We start from the raw sequence: 19,471 nt of genomic DNA, 5'->3' as shown, positions 1-19,471 counted from the left end.
AGGCCTAGAGTGCGTTCGGGCTCCCTGCTCAGCGGGGAGTCTGCTCCTCCCTCTCTCTCTCTGCCCTTCTCCCCAGGAAACAAAATCTTTAAAAATAAAAGGGCTAGAACACCGGAGAAGGGAGGACAGCTAGTTTACAAGGAATGGTCAGGTAAGGCCTCGGCCAGTTGCTGATTGGGCTGCGGCTGGAATGCGGAGCAGGAGCCAGCCCCAGCCGTGGGGGCGACTGGGAAAGACTGTTGGAGAAGGCCCGGAAGGATGTCACCTCTGACTCGGGAATTCTCGCCCTTCGAGTTTGTGGCCTGGCCTCAGGAGGGGCAGCAGAGCTCCAGATTGTATGTAAAGGGTTGTGTGTATTGTAGTGGAGAGAGAGTACATACGGTACATGTACATGTACAAGAATCTCCGAGATTCGGGAGATTCTTGAAGCATCTGGAGCCACTGAAAAGGTTGTCAACCACAGCCAACAACCAGGAGTCCCAAACAGCCGTCTTCACTGGCTGGACAGATGACTCAAGGAGAGAGATTGGCAGGGCTGAAGATGCCTGCCAGTGTGGACACTGGAGACCTGAAGAGCATCCTGCAAGGAGGAAGCCACTGCTCAGTTCCCAACAATTGATACCGGGCAGGAACGCTAGCCCAAAATTGCCCATCTATCCATTTTTCAAGAGAACAGAGTGTTTCTATATGAAATTTCTTTTTTTTTTTTTAATGACTTTATTTATTTGACAGAGAGATAGAGTTAGAGAACGCAAGTTGAGGGAGCAGCAGAGAGAGAGAGAGAAGCAGGCTTCCCACAGAGCAGGGAGCTCCAAAGCGGGGCTCGATACCACGACCCTGGGACCATGACCTGAGCTGAAGGCAGATGTTCACTGACTGAGCCACCCAGGCATCCCTTATATGAAATTTCTGTATGAAATCCTGTACATGTCAGCAACCAGTTTAGCATTTAATTTAAACACTGAATTAGCCAAGGACAAAATCCACTCAATTCTGCCTGGCAGCCAGTTTGCCGTCTATGATGAGCCAGGCCATGTTCTGATGTGGTCACACGTGGCAATGACTGTTCCCTGACTCCTCCTGTGGTCCAGGCTCTGCCCTAGCAACAGAGTCTCCGAGATAATCAGATAATGGTTTTTTCAGCCCCTCTTGCAGCACAGGGAAGAGGAGAGAGGAGGACACATGTTGGGGTAGCTAACACCAAGCAACTGCCGCTCGAGAAGACTCATGTGCAACATAGGATGAAGACTTAGGTGAGGGGTTTAGAGAAGGGCCAGATAGGACACTTCTGCTTTGTTGGGCACATGGCACTCACCTGTGGAAAAGTTACTGCTAGGTGCTTGCGCACAAAATACCCATACAGAAGAAAAGAAGTTGGGGCACCTGGTTGGCTCAGTCAGTTGGGCATCTGCCTTCAGCTCAGGTAATGATCTCCGGGTCCTGGGATCGAGCCCCACATTGGGCTTCCTGCTTAATGGGGAATCTGCTTCTTCCCCTGCCTCTGCCTTTTGCCCTGCTCATGCTTGCTCTCTTTCTCTCTCTCTCTCTGTCTCAAATGAATTAATAAAATCTTTGAAAAAGAGAGCGAGAGAGAGAGAGAGAAAAGACACTGCATGGGATGGGATGCCTGGGTGGCTCAGCAGTTGAGCATCTGCCTTCAGCCCAGAACGTGATCCCAGAGTCCCAGGATCAAGTCCTACATTGGGCTCCCTGCATGGAGCCTGCTTCTCCCTGACTATGTCTCTGCCTCTCTCTCTCTGCCTCTCATGAATAAATAAATAAAATCTTAAAAAAAAAAAAAAAAAGCTGCATGGTAAGCTTCCTCTGAAAATGTCTTTCCAAGTATGATTCTAGTCTGAACTATGGGTCTTGTCTGAACATGTGGCCTTCTAAAATGTCACAGGCAAAAGCTCTGGAGAGTTAGCTATAGGCTGTGATATTGTGATTTATAGTAAGAAATATTTATTTGGCCTTCCTCCTGCTCCAGGCACAGGGCTCCAAAAACCCTTGGAATTTCCTGTGATGACAGTGAGAAAGGTGTCTTGGGGGCTGGCTGCCATGGGAGTCAACCAAGTGATTGGAGTTGCAACTCTCAGTTCCACCCCCTGACCTCTGGAGGGGAGAAGAGAGGAGCTAGAGATTGAATCAATCACCAATGGCCAAAGATTGATTCACTGATGCTTGTGTCATGTAGCCTCCCTGAAAACTCAAAAGGACAGAGTTCAGAGAACTCCCACATTCAAGGAAAGTGGCCAGCTCAGATAAGGCATGGAAGCTCCATGTCCCTTCCCACATACCTTGACCCATCCTCTCTCTTCCATTTTGCTGTTCCTGAGTTACATCCTTTTGTAGTAAACTTGTAATCCAGTACGTTGTTTCTCTGAGTTCTGTGAGCTGCTATAGCAAATTCATTGAACCTGAGGAGTGGGTCATTGGAACTTCCAGTGTACAGCTAGCTGGTCCTCAGAAGCACAGGTGACAACCTGGACTTGCATTTGGCTTCTGTAGGAGTTGAGGGCAGTCTCATGTTAAGGATTGAACCCTTAACATGTAGAAGCTGAGGCTATCTCCAGGTAAATAGTGACAGAATTGAGTTGAATTGTAGGACACTGGGGGAGGAAGAACTTTTCCCTTCCTCCTTCCTAGGTTCTGTGCCTGACCTAATAATTAAATTGACATAAGACAGATTCACAGCTTAACTAAGCAAATTTAGTTTTGTACATATGAGAATGCATAAAAATATGAGATACAAAGAAGCAACCAAAGCAGGCAGTTGGTTTTTTTGTTTGTTTGTTTGTTTGTTTGTTTTGTTTTTGTTTTTGTTTTACCTTTTAGATAAAGAAATAATAAATCTGTGAAGAATTGACAAGAGAAATAAGTTTGGGCTTGGGGTAGCAAGCAAATTAGTGAATAAGTAAACAAGGTTTATTTATACAGAATCCTGGGCCTGAATTCCCTATCTGGTGATAAGGATGTTTTCTACCCAGGTACCCTTCACATGGAAAATTTATTTCCTGCTTTCAAGGAGATAAAAGAGGGTCACAATGTGCTTATTGCACTGGCTGTTTCTTAGGTAACTTTAATTCGAAATAATCCATATGCCAAAGTGACATGTTTGGGGGCAACCTGCCCTGAACCCCAACAACACTGTTAAAAGCAAGACAACTGGATCAAAATGGAGTCACTTAGGCAAAGCCCTATGTCAACAAACTGAGAATTAACTTAATTACAATTCTGGCTCTCCCAGAAATGGAATCTTCAACCAGTCAATCAGGAATCACCTGATCAGCACTAATAAGGTAATCTGCTTGACAGATTCTTATCCTTTAAAGGAAAGTAATCTTGCCATAACCAATCCACTTTTTTGCCTAGTATCACTTCCTCGTTCCTGTTCCCTTCTGCCAAATACGTCTTTCATACAGCTCCTCAGTACTTTTTTCTTTCTATCTGCTAGATAGGATGCTGCTTGCTTCTGATCAATTTTTGCTCAAACTCTTAAAATTGCTAATACACTTCAGTTTGTCTTTTAGCAACACCCACCTGGTGTTAGACAATTGCTTGGCTGAATGGGAAAACCCATGCACTGGAATTGGGGCCAGAAATGTAAAGGCGTGGGCGCCTGGGTGGCATGGGTGGTTAAACATCTGACTCTTGGTTTGATCCGAGAGAAAGGATCTGGTAATGCTGAGATTTGTGTTCAATGTTCAGGACCCATTCCTCAAGAGAGATTCTTTGAAAGTATTTCAGTTCCCAGCCCCTTGTTCTCTTGGGCACCAGGGAATGTGGTCTTTGTGAAAAGGTACATTATAGTATTTCTTTACTATATTGTTTACAGCGGTAAAATATTATACATACTGAAATATCCTTAAAATAGATGTTATGGTAAGTTCGCAATAACATCAAAATAACAAGTTACCAAGAAACAATAATTTGAAGGAAAGAGAGTGTGTGGTGGTCTAGATGAAATAAAACTGGCCATGAGTTGATCACTGTTGAAGTTGGGTAATGGGTCAGGGTGGGGAGAGGGTCCATTATATTTTTCTACTTTATTTTTTAAAAAATATTTATTTATTTTAGAAAGAGAGTGCACACAAGCAGGGGGAGAGGCAGGAGAGGAGAATCTCAAGCAGACTCTGATTCCCTGCTGAACAGGGCAGAGCCTGATGTGGGGCTTGATCTCACCACCCCGAGATCAGGACCCAAGCAGAAATCCAGAGTTGCCCACTTAACTGACAGAGCCATCCAGGTGCTCTTCTATTTACTTTCTGTATATGTTTGAAATTTTCCAGAGTAAAAAAAAAAAAAAAATTAAGATTTTATTTATTTATTCATGAGAGACACACAGAGAGAGAGGCAGAGACACAGGTAGAGGGAGAAGCAGGCTCCATGCAGGGAGCCTGACATGGGACTTGATCCTGGGTCTCCAGGATCAGGCCCTGGGCTGAAGGCAGCACTAAACCACTGAGCCACCCGGCTACCCCACAGTAAAAAATTTAAATGGGGGGGGGGGAGGGCGCAGGGAAGAGATATGGTATCTCCATAGAGTAGAATATTATATAGCCCTCAAAAATAACAAAGACAGGGATGCCTGGGTGGCTCAGCCGTTGAGCGTCTGCCTTCGGCTCACGGTGTGGTCCCAGGATCCGTGATCAAGTCCCACATCAGGCTCCCTGCATGGAGCCTGCTTCTTCCTCTGCCTGTGTCTCTGTATCTCTCATGAGTAAATAAATAAAATCTTTAAAAAAACAAAAAACAAAAAAAAAAAACAAAGACAATGTACACCACTTGGGAACAACTTCTAAGATATGTTGGTAATTTTTAAAAAGCAAGGCGCACTTCCATATGTGTAACATGTTTACATGTATGAGAAAAGCACTCCCTCTCTATATTTGCTTGAACAGTGTGGAAGAGCCCTACAAGGGTTACTCACAAGTGTGTCCCAGAAGATGGACCCAGGAAGGCCCCATAGCTCAGTCCTCTTATTTCCTCTCTCTACAATCACTTCCTGGTAATCTCCCCTGAGTCATGGCTTTAGGAGCCATCAGCTCTCAAATGAACATCTCCTAACTGCAGCTTATATATGCAACTTGAATGCCTACCAGGTACCTCAAACTGAATGTAGGGAATGGAATGTCTTATCCTCCCCTCTCCTACCCACCAGCAGCCCTATCTCAGTTAATGAGAACTACATCCTCCCAGTTGCTTGGGCAGCAAACCGCAGCTCAACCCATGAGTCCTCTCTCCCTTTCATACTCTCCATCCAATTCATGAAAACATCCCGAAGTTTTGTGACTAGATTCCAACCACCTGTTAGCATTTGCCTAAAGCCATCATCTCTTACCTGGATTACTGCGACAGGAAAATCACTCTTTTTGGCATATAGTCGTATCAGCTTCAGCAAATGCACAGTCATGTAACCAACACTACAGTCAAAATACAGAACGGTTCGACTGCCCTCTAAGAAACCCCTTTGCGCTGCCCCTTTGTAATCAAACCCTCCCATAATTTCAAACCCTGGAAGCCACTGATCTGTGCTCCTATCCCTACAAGACTTAGTTTCCCAGAATATTATATAAATAGAAGCAGACTGTGGATAGTCTCTAAGCCTAGCTTCTTTCATTTAGTACAATGCATTTGAAATTCATCCATGTTTTTGCATGTAACCACATTGTGAGTTCCTTTTTATTACTGTGTAATATTCCCCTGAGTAGACGGACCATGATTTGTTTGCCCATTCATCTGCTGAAGGACAGGAAGCATTTAACTAGAAATGCATTGATACATTTGACTTTTAAATTATTTCAAAGTATTACTTAATAAATAAGTAAATATGTTTTTAAATGTAAAATAAGGGCACTGGGTGGCTCAGTGGTTGGGCATCTGCCTTTTGTGTGTGTGTGTGTGTGTGTGTGTGTGCATCTGCCTTTGGCTCAGGTCGTGATCCTCAGGTCCCAGGATCAAGTCTCGCAAGGTGGTCCCCATGGGGAGCCTGCTTCTCCCTCTGCCTATGTCTCTGCCATTCTCTCTCTCTCTCTCTCTGTGTCTCTCATGAATAAATAAATGAAATATAAATAAATAAATAAATAAATAAATAAATAAATAAATAAATTAATGTAAAATAATGTTCTAAAGGTACCAGTGGAACTAAGATCCTTTTGTTTTTAGTCCTCAGTGGGAAAGTCATAAATACTTTCTCGCTGTTGCCTGTGGATAGACTTCTCACCCCACCCCATGCCCACCACTTGCTGCTCTGGCCATCATGAATCCTGCAAATGGATCCACTTTGCCCTACACTCACCCACCAGCTATGCCCTTTGCCTGGCACACTTTCTGGAAACTTCCTCTATATCATGCCCTGCACTAGTCACAGCTTTAGAAAGTAAATGACAGAAACCCTCCATGAGATTTTGGTTCCGCGTTCCCTACACACCCTTCGCAGAGTTTTTAAAGAATATTTGACTCTGGGTTGGGTAGCAGAATGGATGCCAGTCAATTCAGGCCTCCTTTTTATTCCCTTCAGAAATGCCTGGTGAAGCCACAGAAACCATCCCTGCTACAGAGCAGGAGTTGCCACAGCCTCAGGCTGAGACAAGGTCTGGAAAAGAATCTGACAGTGATGAATCAGAACCAGAGCTTGAGGAACAGGATTCCACACAAGCAACCACACAACAAGCCCAGCTGGCAGCAGTAGCTGAAATCAATGAAGAACCAGTCAGTAGAGCAAAACAGAGCCGGAGTGAAAAGAAGGCACGAAAGGCTATGTCCAAACTGGGTCTTCGACAGGTTACAGGGGTTACAAGAGTCACTATCCGGAAATCTAAGAATATCCTGTTTGTCATCACAAAACCAGATGTCTACAAGAGCCCAGCTTCAGATACCTACATAGTTTTTGGGGAAGCCAAGATTGAGGACTTATCTCAGCAAGCACAACTAGCAACTGCTGAGAAATTCAAAGTTCGAGGTGAAGCTGTCTCAAACATTCAAGAAAACACACAGACTCCAACTGTACAAGAGGAGAGTGAAGAAGCAGAGGTGTAGAGGTTAAGGACATAGAATTGGTCATGTCACAAGCAAATATGTCAAAAGCAAAGGCAGTCTGAGCCCTGGAAAACAACAGTAATGATATTGTAAATGCTATTATGGAATTAACAATGTAACCGTATGAAAATGAGGACTTTTTTGGTGTTTCAAAAGAATAACTGCAGCTCGGTTTGAAATTTGTACTGTTTCTATCATTAATAAAGTTATGGCTTCTTGTTGGATGAAAAAGAAAAAAAAAGAAAGAAACCCTCCATGAAACTGACTGAAGAAAAAAAAAAAAAAAAGGAAATTCACTGGCTTATGGTATAGTTAAAAGCACAGGCTTGGGCAGCCCTGGTGGCTCAGAGGGTTTAGCGCCACCTTCAGCCCAGGGCGTGATCCTGGGGCCCCAGGATCGAGTCCCATTAAAAAAAAAAAAAAAAAAAAAAAAAGCACGGGCTCTTGTGGCTGTCTGCTTGTGCTTGTATCCTACCTCTCCCATCTGAAAGCTGTGTGTCTTGGGCAAGTTACAAAACCTCTTCATGCCTCTGTTCTTTCATTTGTGAAGGAAGGGGACACAATAGTTCCTAACTCATGGGGTTGCAAGAATTAAATGTAGTAGTATTTGTTTGGCATCTAGGACAAGGCTGGGTGTATAGTAAGTGCTGTATTAGTGTTTGTTAGGTTAGATAAATAAATGTGCCTAAAAGATCAAGAGGAAGCGCCCCTTTTCATGTTGGCTTCATCCAGGGGCTCAGATGATGACATAAAGCCACCGGCTTTGTTCCTCTCCCCTCTGGGTTGCTTCTACTTCCAAGCAGGCTCTCTCCTCATGGTGACAAAATAGCTGCCAGCACCTCCAAGCTTATGATCTCAGCAACTCCACATCCCCACACCAAGTCACCTTGTCTGATGAAGTCATGCATCAAGCAGAGATAGAAAATGCTCTGTCTCTCCAGGTGTAAGTTATTCGCTCACTCCAAGGGCCAGGAGGGAAGTGCAGGTGCTGTTGCCATCAAAATACAGGGGATCCCTGGGTGGCGCAGCGGTTTGGCGCCCGCCTTTGGCCCGGGGCGTGATCCTGGAGACCCGGGATCGAATCCCACGTCAGGCTCCCGGTGCATGGAGCCTGCTTCTCCCTCTCCCTCTGCCTATGTCTCTGCCTCTCTCTCTCTCTCTCTCTCTCTGTGTGACTACCATAAATGAAAAAAAAAATACAGATAACATTATGCCTCAACCTTGTGAATTTTGTCTCTAACCTGACATCTATCCCACTGAATTGAGTTTGCTTTAGGCCAGGCTGGTGCTCCAAAGCTCTTCTCCCAATCTTAGTAGGCTGAGGACCCCTTACACATCTTTGATTGCCCAGGGCCTGACCTAGGCAAATGCTCCATAACTGTTTCTGGAGTGGACTCACCCCCAAATCTGTAGCCCACAAATACATCCTTCTCTGCTGCAGACTGCTGATCTCATACAGTTCCACAGGCTGGGCGCGGTCCTTGGGAAATGATTGACAGGAAACAGCCTGCAGAATTGTGATTATTTGGGATTTGTTCTTAATGTTAATGCAATCCTGGTTCCTTTCTGTTTCTTTAATGCCATTTTGTACAAAGGTAGTTCAAAGTTCTTTACAAGCAGCTAGTAATTAATTCAACTTCATTAAGGCCAATTAATCCAGGATTAATTATAAATTTGCCCAGAGGAAGTTATTATACTTTGCTCTTTGATTTAGGTTTTGGCTTCTGAAGATTCTTTTAGGAGTGAAATGGAAATTTCCCTTTTCTCTGAGTGTAACTACCTTGCCGGTGATTTTGTTAACCATGTACCTTCCTCAATATGTCTCATACTAACCTCAGATGAGGCTGTCACTCAGGCCACCAGCTGTGCTACATGGCATTCCCAGCACTAAACAGATCTGCTAATGCCATAGTAGCCACAGGGTGAAGAAGAGGGTGTTCTGGCAAGAGCTGGTCCCACATAGTATCAAATCATAGCCCTACCTCGTGCTGGCTATGTGACTCACCATGTCTTCTGCCTGCATATGGTCATAATAATGTTTTACAAGATCCTTATAGTCTATATTGGTCAGCATCCACTTCCTTTTTCTGAAAGGCTGCTTGATTCTCCTTGGAGGCATCACACCGCCTCTCATCCAGGTCACTATGGGTACTGACTCCCCTCTAGTTCCAGAGTGAGCCTGAGACTCAGGTCCAGTCCAACAGCCATAGCAACTGTTTGGGTAGTGAGTGTGTGATCCAGTAAGCACAATTGAAGGAGAACCTGAAATTGTTTCCAGGGAAAACAATGCAAAAGTGTGCTCTCTGACACTATAGAAATCAATCTGGGCTGATGGGATCCTGGGAGGGGAGCCTGGCCATGACAGAATAATGAGCTTCCAAAGATGCCCCCTCCTGGAATCTGTGAGTGTGTTACCCCACATGGTAAAAAGGGACTTTGTGGGTATGATTGATTTAAGGATCCTGAGATGGAGAGGTTATCCTGGATTGTCCTGTGGGCCTGATGAAATCACAAGGGTCCTTATCTAAGGAGGCAGGAGGGTCAGAATCAGAAAGATGACCTCAGGCAGAAGGCTCCACTGACCATAACTGTCTTTGAATATGGAAGATGGACTTGAGGCCCAGGAATGTGGGCAGCCCATAGAAGCTGGAAAAGGCAGGGCTGTAGATTCTCCCCTAGATCCTCCAGAAAGGAATGAAGTCCTGCCAACACTTGATTTTAGCCCACTGAGACCCATTTTGGGCACTGACCTCCAGAACTGTAAGAGAATAAATGTTGCTTTAAGCCACAAAGTTTGTGCCAATTCGTTACCACAGCAATAGGAAATGAATAAGAGCATTTAAATTGAAGTACTGAGTCTATTTTCAAATGTATTACATAAATGAATATGTCCTTATTCCCTCCCACCTGATCAAAGGTATAGGGGGCTTTTGCCAGGCCTGCTCTACGTCTTAGACCCGAGGATCACTAAGACTTACACTATAAACAACCTCAGTGCCTGTCTTCTGGTCAGACTTACTGCCTCCATCCAGGCTACCCTGACCTCTGAGCGCACTGCCACACCACATCAGTAGGACAGAACCCTTGGAGCCCTCAGGAGCTGCAGGCTCTGGCTGCTTTCCTAGGCTGACACCAGGACTCAGCAGATGCCACCAGATTTCCCTGCTGCAGTGGGACTTGCCTGCTGAAATGGAAATACTGTTTCCCAACAGAGGAGGTTATGGTAGGAGACGTAAACTAGCCCTTGCTAGCCTGACCCTGATGTTTATCTCTGCTCTCCACAGCAGTTCTGTGGGTTCCCTGGGGTACTGTTTCAACTGAAAAAAGCATGATAAAATGACTCACTAAAGCGAGGACACACACAGAAAGAAGGCAAATATTAAGGGGAGGAGAAAGTCCATGTCTTCATATTCCAAGGCTCTGATACCACTTCCTGTGCCCTTTCTGATGCTGGAGCCCCCTGTGAAAGGTCTCATTTAATTTTCTTAGTAATCCTGCACGTGAGTGTTGTTACTGCTGTTTCACAGGACAGGGAAGTGGACCTGAAGAGAGACCTTGCTCAGAAAACATCAGCATTTGAATCTAGGCCATCTGTGCTGGAGTAGGAGGCTTCCATGCTGCCAGGAACTCGGGACCCTTCTGTTCTCGGACAGCTGTTCCATGTTCTGTTAATTTCCTTCAGCCCCAATGATGAGAAGCATCTTCATAGATTATGTCCCATTCAAGTACCACCTACCACTTATATGTTTCTTTAAGGTAACAGGCTTTTCAACTTAAATAAAAGTATTTTCCTATACATAGGAAAACCATCACCTGCAATAAATAGGCCTCAAAAACCTTGGTTTCAGAGTCCTTAGGGAGATTAGCAAGTGCCAGGAAGGTGTTAAAGTGACACCCTGCCCCCTAAGACTTTATTGAAAGAGAATTAGAAAGACAATAATGCTCTTACTATAAAAATCAATATTATTTAATTTTATGTCTTTGTACCACCTTTAAGTTGCTAGCAAAATTATTTCTGCTCTGTCCACAGAAATCAGCCTGGGGCTGAAATAACAAGCATGCCAAATATGTTGCCAATAATCGGAGAGGTGTATAATTCCAAATGCTGGTGAGGATGTGGAAACACAAGATCAGTTAGTAAGCCAATCAGTTTTTAAAAAGTGATTCCTTTACCTGGGTATTTCTTTGACTTATTTGATTTTGATTGGCTGGGATCTTGGGACCATGGCTGTGAACTGCACTCCACACATTGGGAATTGTACTGTTTATAATAAGCATGATAGTCTCCTTGGTGTGCCATATTCTCTCAAAAGTGTTAAGTACATATTCCCAGCCACTGGGACCAAGCAAATGAATCTCCCTACTAGAATGTCAGAAAAGGGACAGAGAGAACAACTGACTTAAAGAATGTTAACCTGACATTTTGCCCTGTGAATACCATACAGGTTCAGCAAAAAAACAGGATTATAGAGCAGTAGCTGGGAGTAGGGCTAATGCTTTACTTTTCTTTCTTTCTTTCTTTCTTTCTTTCTTTCTTTCTTTCTTTCTTTCTTTCTTTCTTTCTTTTTTTTTTTTTAGATTTCATTTATGTATTTGAGAAAGGGGGGGGGGCGGAGAGAACAGCAGAGGCAGACTCCCCACTGAACAGGGAGCCAATGCACAGGGCTCGATCCCAGGACCCTGAGATCATGACCTGAGCTGATGACAGATGCTTAGTCCACTGAGCCACCCAGGTGCCCCTACATTGTGATTACATCCTTTGGTTATGCTGAACATCTGATCAAAAGGGGGGGAATTGTTAAAAACATAACAATAAGACCCCAGTGGACTCACTTATTCTAAGCCCCACATCACCAAACCAAGCCTTTTTTTTTTTTTTTAAGATTTTATTTATTTATTCATGAGAGACACAGAGAGAGAGGTAGAGACATAGGCAGAGGGAGAAGCAGGCTCCCTGTGGGGAGCCCGATGTCGGACTCGATCCCAGGATCCTGGGATCATGACCTAAGCCAAAGGCAGACACTCAACCACTGAACCACCCAGGCATCCCCACCAAACCAAGACTTAATTAATGTTGGTTCTTTAAGAAATAGGATCTTAAATCCGTTATCAGGAATCACCTGATTGGCAGTGCTAGGTAATCTGCCTGATAGACCCTGCGTCCCCTAAATAAAGTAACTTTGCAATAACCAACCCAATTCTTTTGGTCTACTGGAACTTACTTATTCCTGCTCTCTTCTATCTATAAAAGTCTTTCATTTTGTGAGGCTCCTCGCCTATCCTTTCTGCTAATTGGATGCTGCCCAGTTCATGAATTGTTGAATCCAGCCAAAACATCTTTAAAATTTATTCAGTTAAATTTTACTTTTTTTAACATTGCAAAGATATCAAAGGATATGATATCCTCCATACTACCCGATGAAGAGAGATATATAGGGCAAGGTATGGGGAAAGAGTCTGAAGCTCCCATGCTCTCTCTAACCACATTACTCTCCTCAAATCTCCATGTGTTCCTTAACCTCTCTGAACCCTGTCCTTTTGGGTTTCTATGGAGGCTTCATTAATAGGCATGATTGATGAAGTCATTAGCCATTGGCTACTGATCCAATCTCCAGCCCCTCTAATCTCCCTGGAGGCCAGGGAGGAGGGACTGCAAGTGCCAACCCTTTAATCACTTGTTTGGTTCTCTTGGTAACCAGTCCCCATCCTAAGGTGCCGTCCAAAGTCCCCGTATTAACATAATAGACCTTTAGCTCTCTCATGCCTTAGGAAATACCAAGGGCTTTACGAGTTTGATGCCAGAAACAGCGCAAAGACCTATTAAAAAACAAAACTCATGATGATCTAATTGATTTCATTTGATGATTCATGAATTGCGCAGCATCTCATCTTGGCAGATAGAAGGAACCTCCAGGGAGTTGTACGAAATGGAGGGCTTTTATAGGAAGAAAAAGGAAGTTTCTAGCAAAGAGTGGATTGTTTTAGTCTGGTCTCCTTCTTTTGGTAATCTGTCCCCAAAGGAAGGCAGACTACCTCCCTAGTGCTGACCAGATAATTCCAGACTGACTGGTTAAAGTCATATTTCTGGAAGGGGTTGAAACTGCAATTAGGTTAGGTATTAGTCTTGGTTTGCTGCCACGAGACTCAGCACAAGTGACTCCATTTTGAATCTGTTGTTTCTTTTTTAACAGACCAAATATGTATTTTTGTTATGAATCACAGTATCACAGCTCCTGTGAACAATACTGCTATGAACATTGGTCTACAGCTATCTTCTGAATTCCTTTTTCCAGTTCTTTGGAGTATATGTCTAGGAATGGAATTACTTGGTCATATGATAAATTTGTGTTTGACTTTTTGAGGAGCAACAAACTGTTTTCCACAGCAGCTGCATTTTTTACACTTCCATCCACAATGCACAGGGTTTCAAATCTCCACATCCTTGCCAATGCTTATTTTGTTTCTTTCTTTTCCTTCCCTTCTTTCCTTTCTTCCTTCCTCCCCTCTCTCCTCCTCCTCCTCCCCTCTCCCCCTTCTCCTTTTTCTTCTTCTTCTCCTTCTTCTATTTTTAAAAAAGATTTTTATTTATTTGACAGAGGGAGAGAGAGAGAGAGAGAGAGAGAACACAAGCCAGGGAAGTTGCAGGCAGAGGGAGAGGGAGAAGAAGGCTCCTCTTGGAGCAGGAAGCCTGATGTGGGGTTCAATCTGGAACTGAGCCAAAGGCAGTCGCTTAACTGAGCCACCGAAGCACCTCACTCCTCTTCCTTCTTCCTTATAGCCACCCTAATGGGTGTGAAGTAGTATTTCAGTGCTGTTTTGATTTGTATTTTCCTGATGACCAACGATGTTGAGCATCTTTTCATGTGCTTATTGGCCATCTGTATATCTTCTTTGGAGACATGTCTATCAAGTATTTTGCTCATTTTTTAATGGGTTGCTCATTTTTTTGTGTTGAGATGTAGGAGCTTTTTATATTTCCTAGATATTAAACTCTCTCCCAATATACGATTTGTAAATATTTTCTCCCATTTTGTGGGTTATTGTTTCACTTTGTTGAGAGATAGAATCCTTGATGCCCAAAAGTTTTAAATTCTTATCAAGTCCAACTTCTCTAATTTTTCATTAGTTGTGTATGCCTTTAGTGCCAAATTTAAGAAAGCATTGCCAAATCTGGGGCGCCTGGATGCACAATCAGTTGAGCATCCAATTCTTGGCTTCAGCTCAGGTCATGATCTCAGGGTCGTGAAATCAAACCCCAAGTCAGGCTCTGCACTCAGTGTAGAGTCTGCTTAGCGTTTCTCTCTCCCTCTGCCCCTCCCCCTGCTTTCTCTCTATGTATAAATAAATAATTCTAATAATAAAAAAGAGAAACTATTGCCAGATTCAAGTTTATGAAGATTTACCCTTATGTTTTCTTCTAAGAGTTTTTTTTTTATTTTTTTAAGATTTTATTTACTTATTTATGAGAGGCACAGAGAGAAGGCAGAGACATAGGCAGAGAGAGAAGCAAGCTCCATGGAGGGAGCCCGATGTGGGACTCGATCCCAGGATTTCAGGATCATGCCCTGGGCTGAAGACAGATGCCCAACCGCTGAGCCACCCAGGCATCCCTAAGAGTTTTTTTTTATTATTATTATTACAGTTTTATTTATTAATTTGAAAGACAGCGAGTGCTCAAGTAGGGGAAGGGAGTGGGAAGGGACAGAGGGAGAGGAAGAAGCAGGCTCCCCACTGAGCAGGGAGCCTGACATGGGACTTGATTCCAAGACCTGGGAGGATCATGACCTGAGCCATAGGCAGACACTTAACTGACTGAGACACCCAGGTGCCCCTCTTCTAAGAGATTTCTAGGTTAAGTTCCCCAGTGGAAATTTTTGATCCATTTTGAGTTAACTTTTGTATATTGTATAAGATATGGAACCAACTTCTTTCTTTTGCACATGAATATCCAGTTTTCTCAGCACAATTTGTAGAAGAGACTGCTCCTTCCCATTGGCCCATTGAATGGTCTTGGCACCCCTGATCACATAAATGAGGCTTCATTGCTAGGCTCTTTATTCTGCCTACATGAGGCAGTGGTGAAGGCAGAGGTAGGCTTGACCTGGGCTTGTGAGTTCAAAGGTCAGGTGTGAAAGAAGCCAAAGCAAAGAAGCAGCAGAAGGGGTTGAGAAACAAGTGGCTGAAATGACCAAGCTTGGACTGGAGAAACATGGAGTCACGGAACTGGAGATGAAAGAGCAAGGGTCATAGGAGTGAGAGAATGAGAGAGATAGCAGGTCGGGGAGTGTTGCACAGCACACTGCTGGAATGTGGCAGTCCACACAATTACTTGTATATATATCATTACATTGGTAAGGATTTTTAGTACCCATGGATAGAAACCTAACTTACACTATTTTAAGCCACAATATCAGTGCCATTTACAATGCAAGTAGGGCCAGGCTGTATCTGTGAATGTAAAGGATTTCATTAGAAATGTCTGCCATGGGCAGCCCCGGTGGCTCAGCGGTTTAGCCGCCTGCAGCCTGGGGTGTGATCCTGGAGATCCAGGATTGAGTCCCACATCGAGCTCCTTGCATGGAGCCTGCTTCTCCCTCTGCCTGTGTCTCTGTCTCTGTCTCTGTCTCTCTCTCTCTCTGTGTCTCTCATGAATAAATAAATAAAATCTTAAAAAAAAAAAAAAAAAGAAATGTCTGCCAGCTTTCTTTTCCTTTGTGTCGGCTTCACTCCTAGGCAGAGTCTCCTTATGACCTGACAAGGATGACCTGGAAACCCATGACTCAAGTCTTTTTCTTGGCATTTCCAAAAAAAGTACCAGGACACAGTGTCATTGGTCTGTCTGCTTACATTTCTGAACCAATCATCATTTTTTGGGGGAGGGGGGTGGGCATGGGATACTTTGATAGGCCAGGTCAGGCCCATGTCCATTCCTGAAACAAAGTTATGGGTTAGGGTCAACCCATCCAATCCACTCAGACTCAAAGTCAGGGAAAGTTCTCTAAAGAAATTTAGAGACCCAGACTCAAAGTCTTAGACTATAGATTCAGACTCAAAGTCAGGGAACGGTGGTTCTCTAAAGAAAATTAAACTGCTGGTAGCTAGAAGCAGCAGGATGGATGCTGGGTAGCCAAAATATGGCCACTACTGTGGGCCTCACCTACCCTTTACTCACCTTGTGTTTCTTGACACCAGCCTCCTGCATAGTTTTCTATTGAAATTAAAGGAACTGTCCGGCTCTGCAACCACACCTGTCTTTCTCCACTGGATGTGGGGTCTAGGCTCTGTCAGGCATTTGCTCAATTTCTGATCTTGGACAAACTCCGTCCTCTCTGAGGGCCTCAAAATCCTTATTCCCCAGCCTTCACCCCCCATTTCCTCTGGAAGGAAATCCTTTTTGTGCCAAAGTCTGGGGCTTAAAATACTAAATGTAAAAAAGGTCTTCTCTCCTAACTGGACAATACACAAAGCAATTAGTCCAATAAAATGCCTCACTTTGACACCTAATGGGGGAAAGGATTTTTCCTCTACAGGGTGAAAGGCATTGCTCCTTACCTATGGGTAATAATCAGGGAAAAAGTCAATGAGGTGCTAGGCAATCTTCTTGGTGTCCTGGGTTGATGATTCATAGGCCACCAGTATTAACCAAGTCAGCCTTCCAAGGCTTTGCCTCTGCTCTTTCATGCTCTGAAAATGCCAAAACCTTCTAATCACGGACAGAAATCATTACCAAGTCCCATAACACCCAGTGTTTAAGATACATGCAGCAAAACTTCATGACTGAAGTGTGTATGTGGTGGTATAGAATCTTATTTGAATTCATAAGAAGACCTCATTGTGAACCAGGCTATGTGCCAGGCACTTGGGTTAAAATGGTGAATACAAATGTTGTCTACACTCTCATAATGCCTGCAGTTTTGTGGGAGAGACAAACATTGACCCGGTAATCCTGCAAATAGAAAGCTAGATTCAAAAGTAATGGAGAAGTACAAGATGTGAGAGTCAGAAAGCACTACAGTAGGATTTGACTTGAGGCTCTTTCAAACCTGATTCAAGTTCTCTTAAGCTTTAGACAAGTGCCTCCTTTTCTCTAGATTCGTCCGTAAACTAGTAACATACCAACTGCCCCTGAGGAAGTCGGCACTGGCGTTGTCTCCTCATGATGTCTTCTGTGGCTCTCCAGGCTGTTTTTGGTGGCCCTGCTCTGGGCTTGCACACTGGGTAGGTATACCTGTTCCTGAACATCTCATGTTACAAGTTTCCTAACTAAGCGCTTGTCAACTCTGCAGATTTTGTCATACGTAGTGCCTTGTGGTGTCTGGCTGGTAGCAGGTGCTAACAAATGTTTATTGAATGAGTGGATGGCAGTACATTGTGTCACAAGGAGTGTGAATGTCATTATGGAATCTGACAAGGCATATTCGCTGGCTACATCATCTGATGTGTGGGATGGGATGAGGATCACACAGGCTGTGAAGCCGTAAGTCCTCCGCCAAGCTCTCCAGTTAGGCTGATTATCCCATGTGCAGTAATGTGATTATTCTTGGGCAAGTTACTGGGCTTTGGTCTGCATCTTCACCTGCATTAGGACTTGTACTACCTTACAGGGAGGTAGAATTTCGGAAACATAAAATGCTATTCACTGTCAACTTTATTTAAATAAAGAGGGGGTGGGGAGGCCAGGAGAAGGGAAGAAAACAGTTCGAGGGAGCATCCCGAGGGGAGCCAGAGTGGGGGTGGTTGGCCGAGCTGAGCCTCTCTAGGCTTGGGAGTCAGAAAACTGCTTTGCACGCAAAAATCCAAGCTTAAGCTCTAGACCTGTTTTTTCCCCCATCTCCAAATCGGGGGTTCTAATTTGAGCTCCTCAGGAGAGTACGGCGTCCAAGTGGCAACGATTAGGAGCCGGACTCCAGGACCCCCCTCTTGTGCAGCGTCCCAGCCCCAGAGGAAGCGCCGGGCGTTCTCGCTCCGAGACCAGAGCAGGAAGCGCCGGCTGCGGGGGAAGCCGAGCCCGCCACACAGCCGGAAGTGAGTAGGCGGAGCCCTACCGGCAGCCTCGATGGGCGCAGCCAAGAGCCAATGGAGGGCGGAGGCGTTCCCGCCCGCGCCAATGGCACGCCGAGGAAGGCGGGCCTTGACAAAGAGCCCTAGTAACAGCCGCATGGTAACCCAGGCGCCGGGCGTGTGGCGCTGGCTCTCGGTTTTCCGCGCGGGTTTGGGCTCCCGGCGTCCGCAAGATGAAGATTGAGGAGGTGAAGAGCACCACGAAGACGCAGCGCATCGCCTCCCACAGCCACGTGAAGGGGCTGGGGCTGGACGAGAGCGGCCTGGCCAAGCAGGCGGCCTCGGGGCTCGTGGGCCAGGAGAACGCGCGAGAGGTGTGGCGGGCCGGCGGGGAGTGGAGGGGCCGCGGGCGTGGGGAGCTCGGGGAGGGGGGCGCGCGTGGGCGTCCGCGGGCTTTCCGTGGGGCGGTGGGGCGGTGGGGCCCGCGCTGGGGGCGGCGAGGGAGGCCCGCGCTGGGGCGCGGAGGGCGGCCGCTCGGGGGAACCGGTGCTGCCGGCGCACCTCGCGGCGCCGGGAGAAGCTGGGGAGAAGCTAGTTAGGGCCCTGCTCTCGTGGAGCTTGCATGTTGGACGGGTCAGACCTCAAACGTTTAACCAGTAAATAAAATAATTACTACATTTTGGTGGAGATCGTGCCTGCAGGGCTTTGTCGGACGCGGGAGGGAATCTGGATTTCCGTGAAGGCAGTGAGTGGCTATGGGGATTATAAGAAGGGAGGTGACCAGCCTTAGAAAAATCACCGTGGTTCCCAGGGCTTGGGGCTGAAGGAGGGAAGAGGCAGTCGTGAAGACCACACTCGCGGCATCCTTTTTGACCATTCCGGTCGGATCCACTTGTCTTTTCTTTCTTTAAAAAATATTATTATTTTAAAAGATTTTACTTATTTATTCACGAGAGACAGGCAAGCAGAGACACAGGCAGAGGGAGAAGCAGGCTCCCTGCGGGGCAGCCCGATGCGCAGGTCTCGATTCCAGGACCCCGGGATCACGCCCTGAGCCAAAGGCAGACGCTCAACCCCTGAGCCACCCAGGAGCCCGCAGGTCCACTTTCCTTTTTTTTTTTTTAAACTTTAAAAAAAAATTTTTTTTTAGGTCCACTTAAGTGGCAGTGATGCAAGTCATTTCACCTACATTATAATCACGAAGCTATTCAAGCTCTTTGTATGCTATTTTGCAGATGAAAAAAATTGAGGGTGGGAGAGATCACTTAACCTACTACTTGCCACTCAGTTTAGTAATGATCGTGCTGGGATTTGTACCCACATGTATTCCTGACTCTCAAATCAGTGCTCTCTCTCTGATAGTACGGCCACTTTTCAGCCTGCTGTGCTCTAATGTCAGATCCCTGCCCCTTGGCCTTGCCCTGGCTCGTTA

The 19,471-nt window shown here is 45.3% G+C and overlaps 2 protein-coding genes and 1 pseudogene across 2 annotated transcripts in view; 2 read left to right on the top strand and 1 right to left on the bottom strand.

The window, feature by feature from the left end:
* The window catches only part of EEFSEC (eukaryotic elongation factor, selenocysteine-tRNA specific), a 266,239-nt gene extending 248,905 nt beyond the window's left edge, over positions 1-17,334 (bottom strand). Inside the window, exon 1 of the mRNA XM_025448186.3 lies at positions 17,155-17,334. The gene's annotated coding sequence lies outside the window, so the exon portion shown is untranslated. The remainder of the gene's footprint in view (positions 1-17,154) is intronic.
* Positions 6,400-7,181, top strand: LOC112660599 (nascent polypeptide-associated complex subunit alpha-like; annotated as a pseudogene).
* An 815-nt stretch (positions 17,335-18,149) lies between the features above and the next one.
* RUVBL1 (RuvB like AAA ATPase 1) overlaps positions 18,150-19,471 on the top strand; it is a 41,843-nt gene continuing 40,521 nt past the window's right edge. The window contains exon 1 of the mRNA XM_025448135.3: positions 18,150-18,413. Within this exon, the coding sequence (XP_025303920.1) occupies positions 18,273-18,413 (141 nt within the window). The 5' untranslated portion in view covers positions 18,150-18,272. The remainder of the gene's footprint in view (positions 18,414-19,471) is intronic.

This window comes from Canis lupus, chromosome 20 (assembly GCF_003254725.2).
Source record: "Canis lupus dingo isolate Sandy chromosome 20, ASM325472v2, whole genome shotgun sequence".
Lineage (NCBI taxonomy): Eukaryota > Metazoa > Chordata > Mammalia > Carnivora > Canidae > Canis > Canis lupus.
This window is presented reverse-complemented; position numbering and strand designations above follow the sequence as displayed.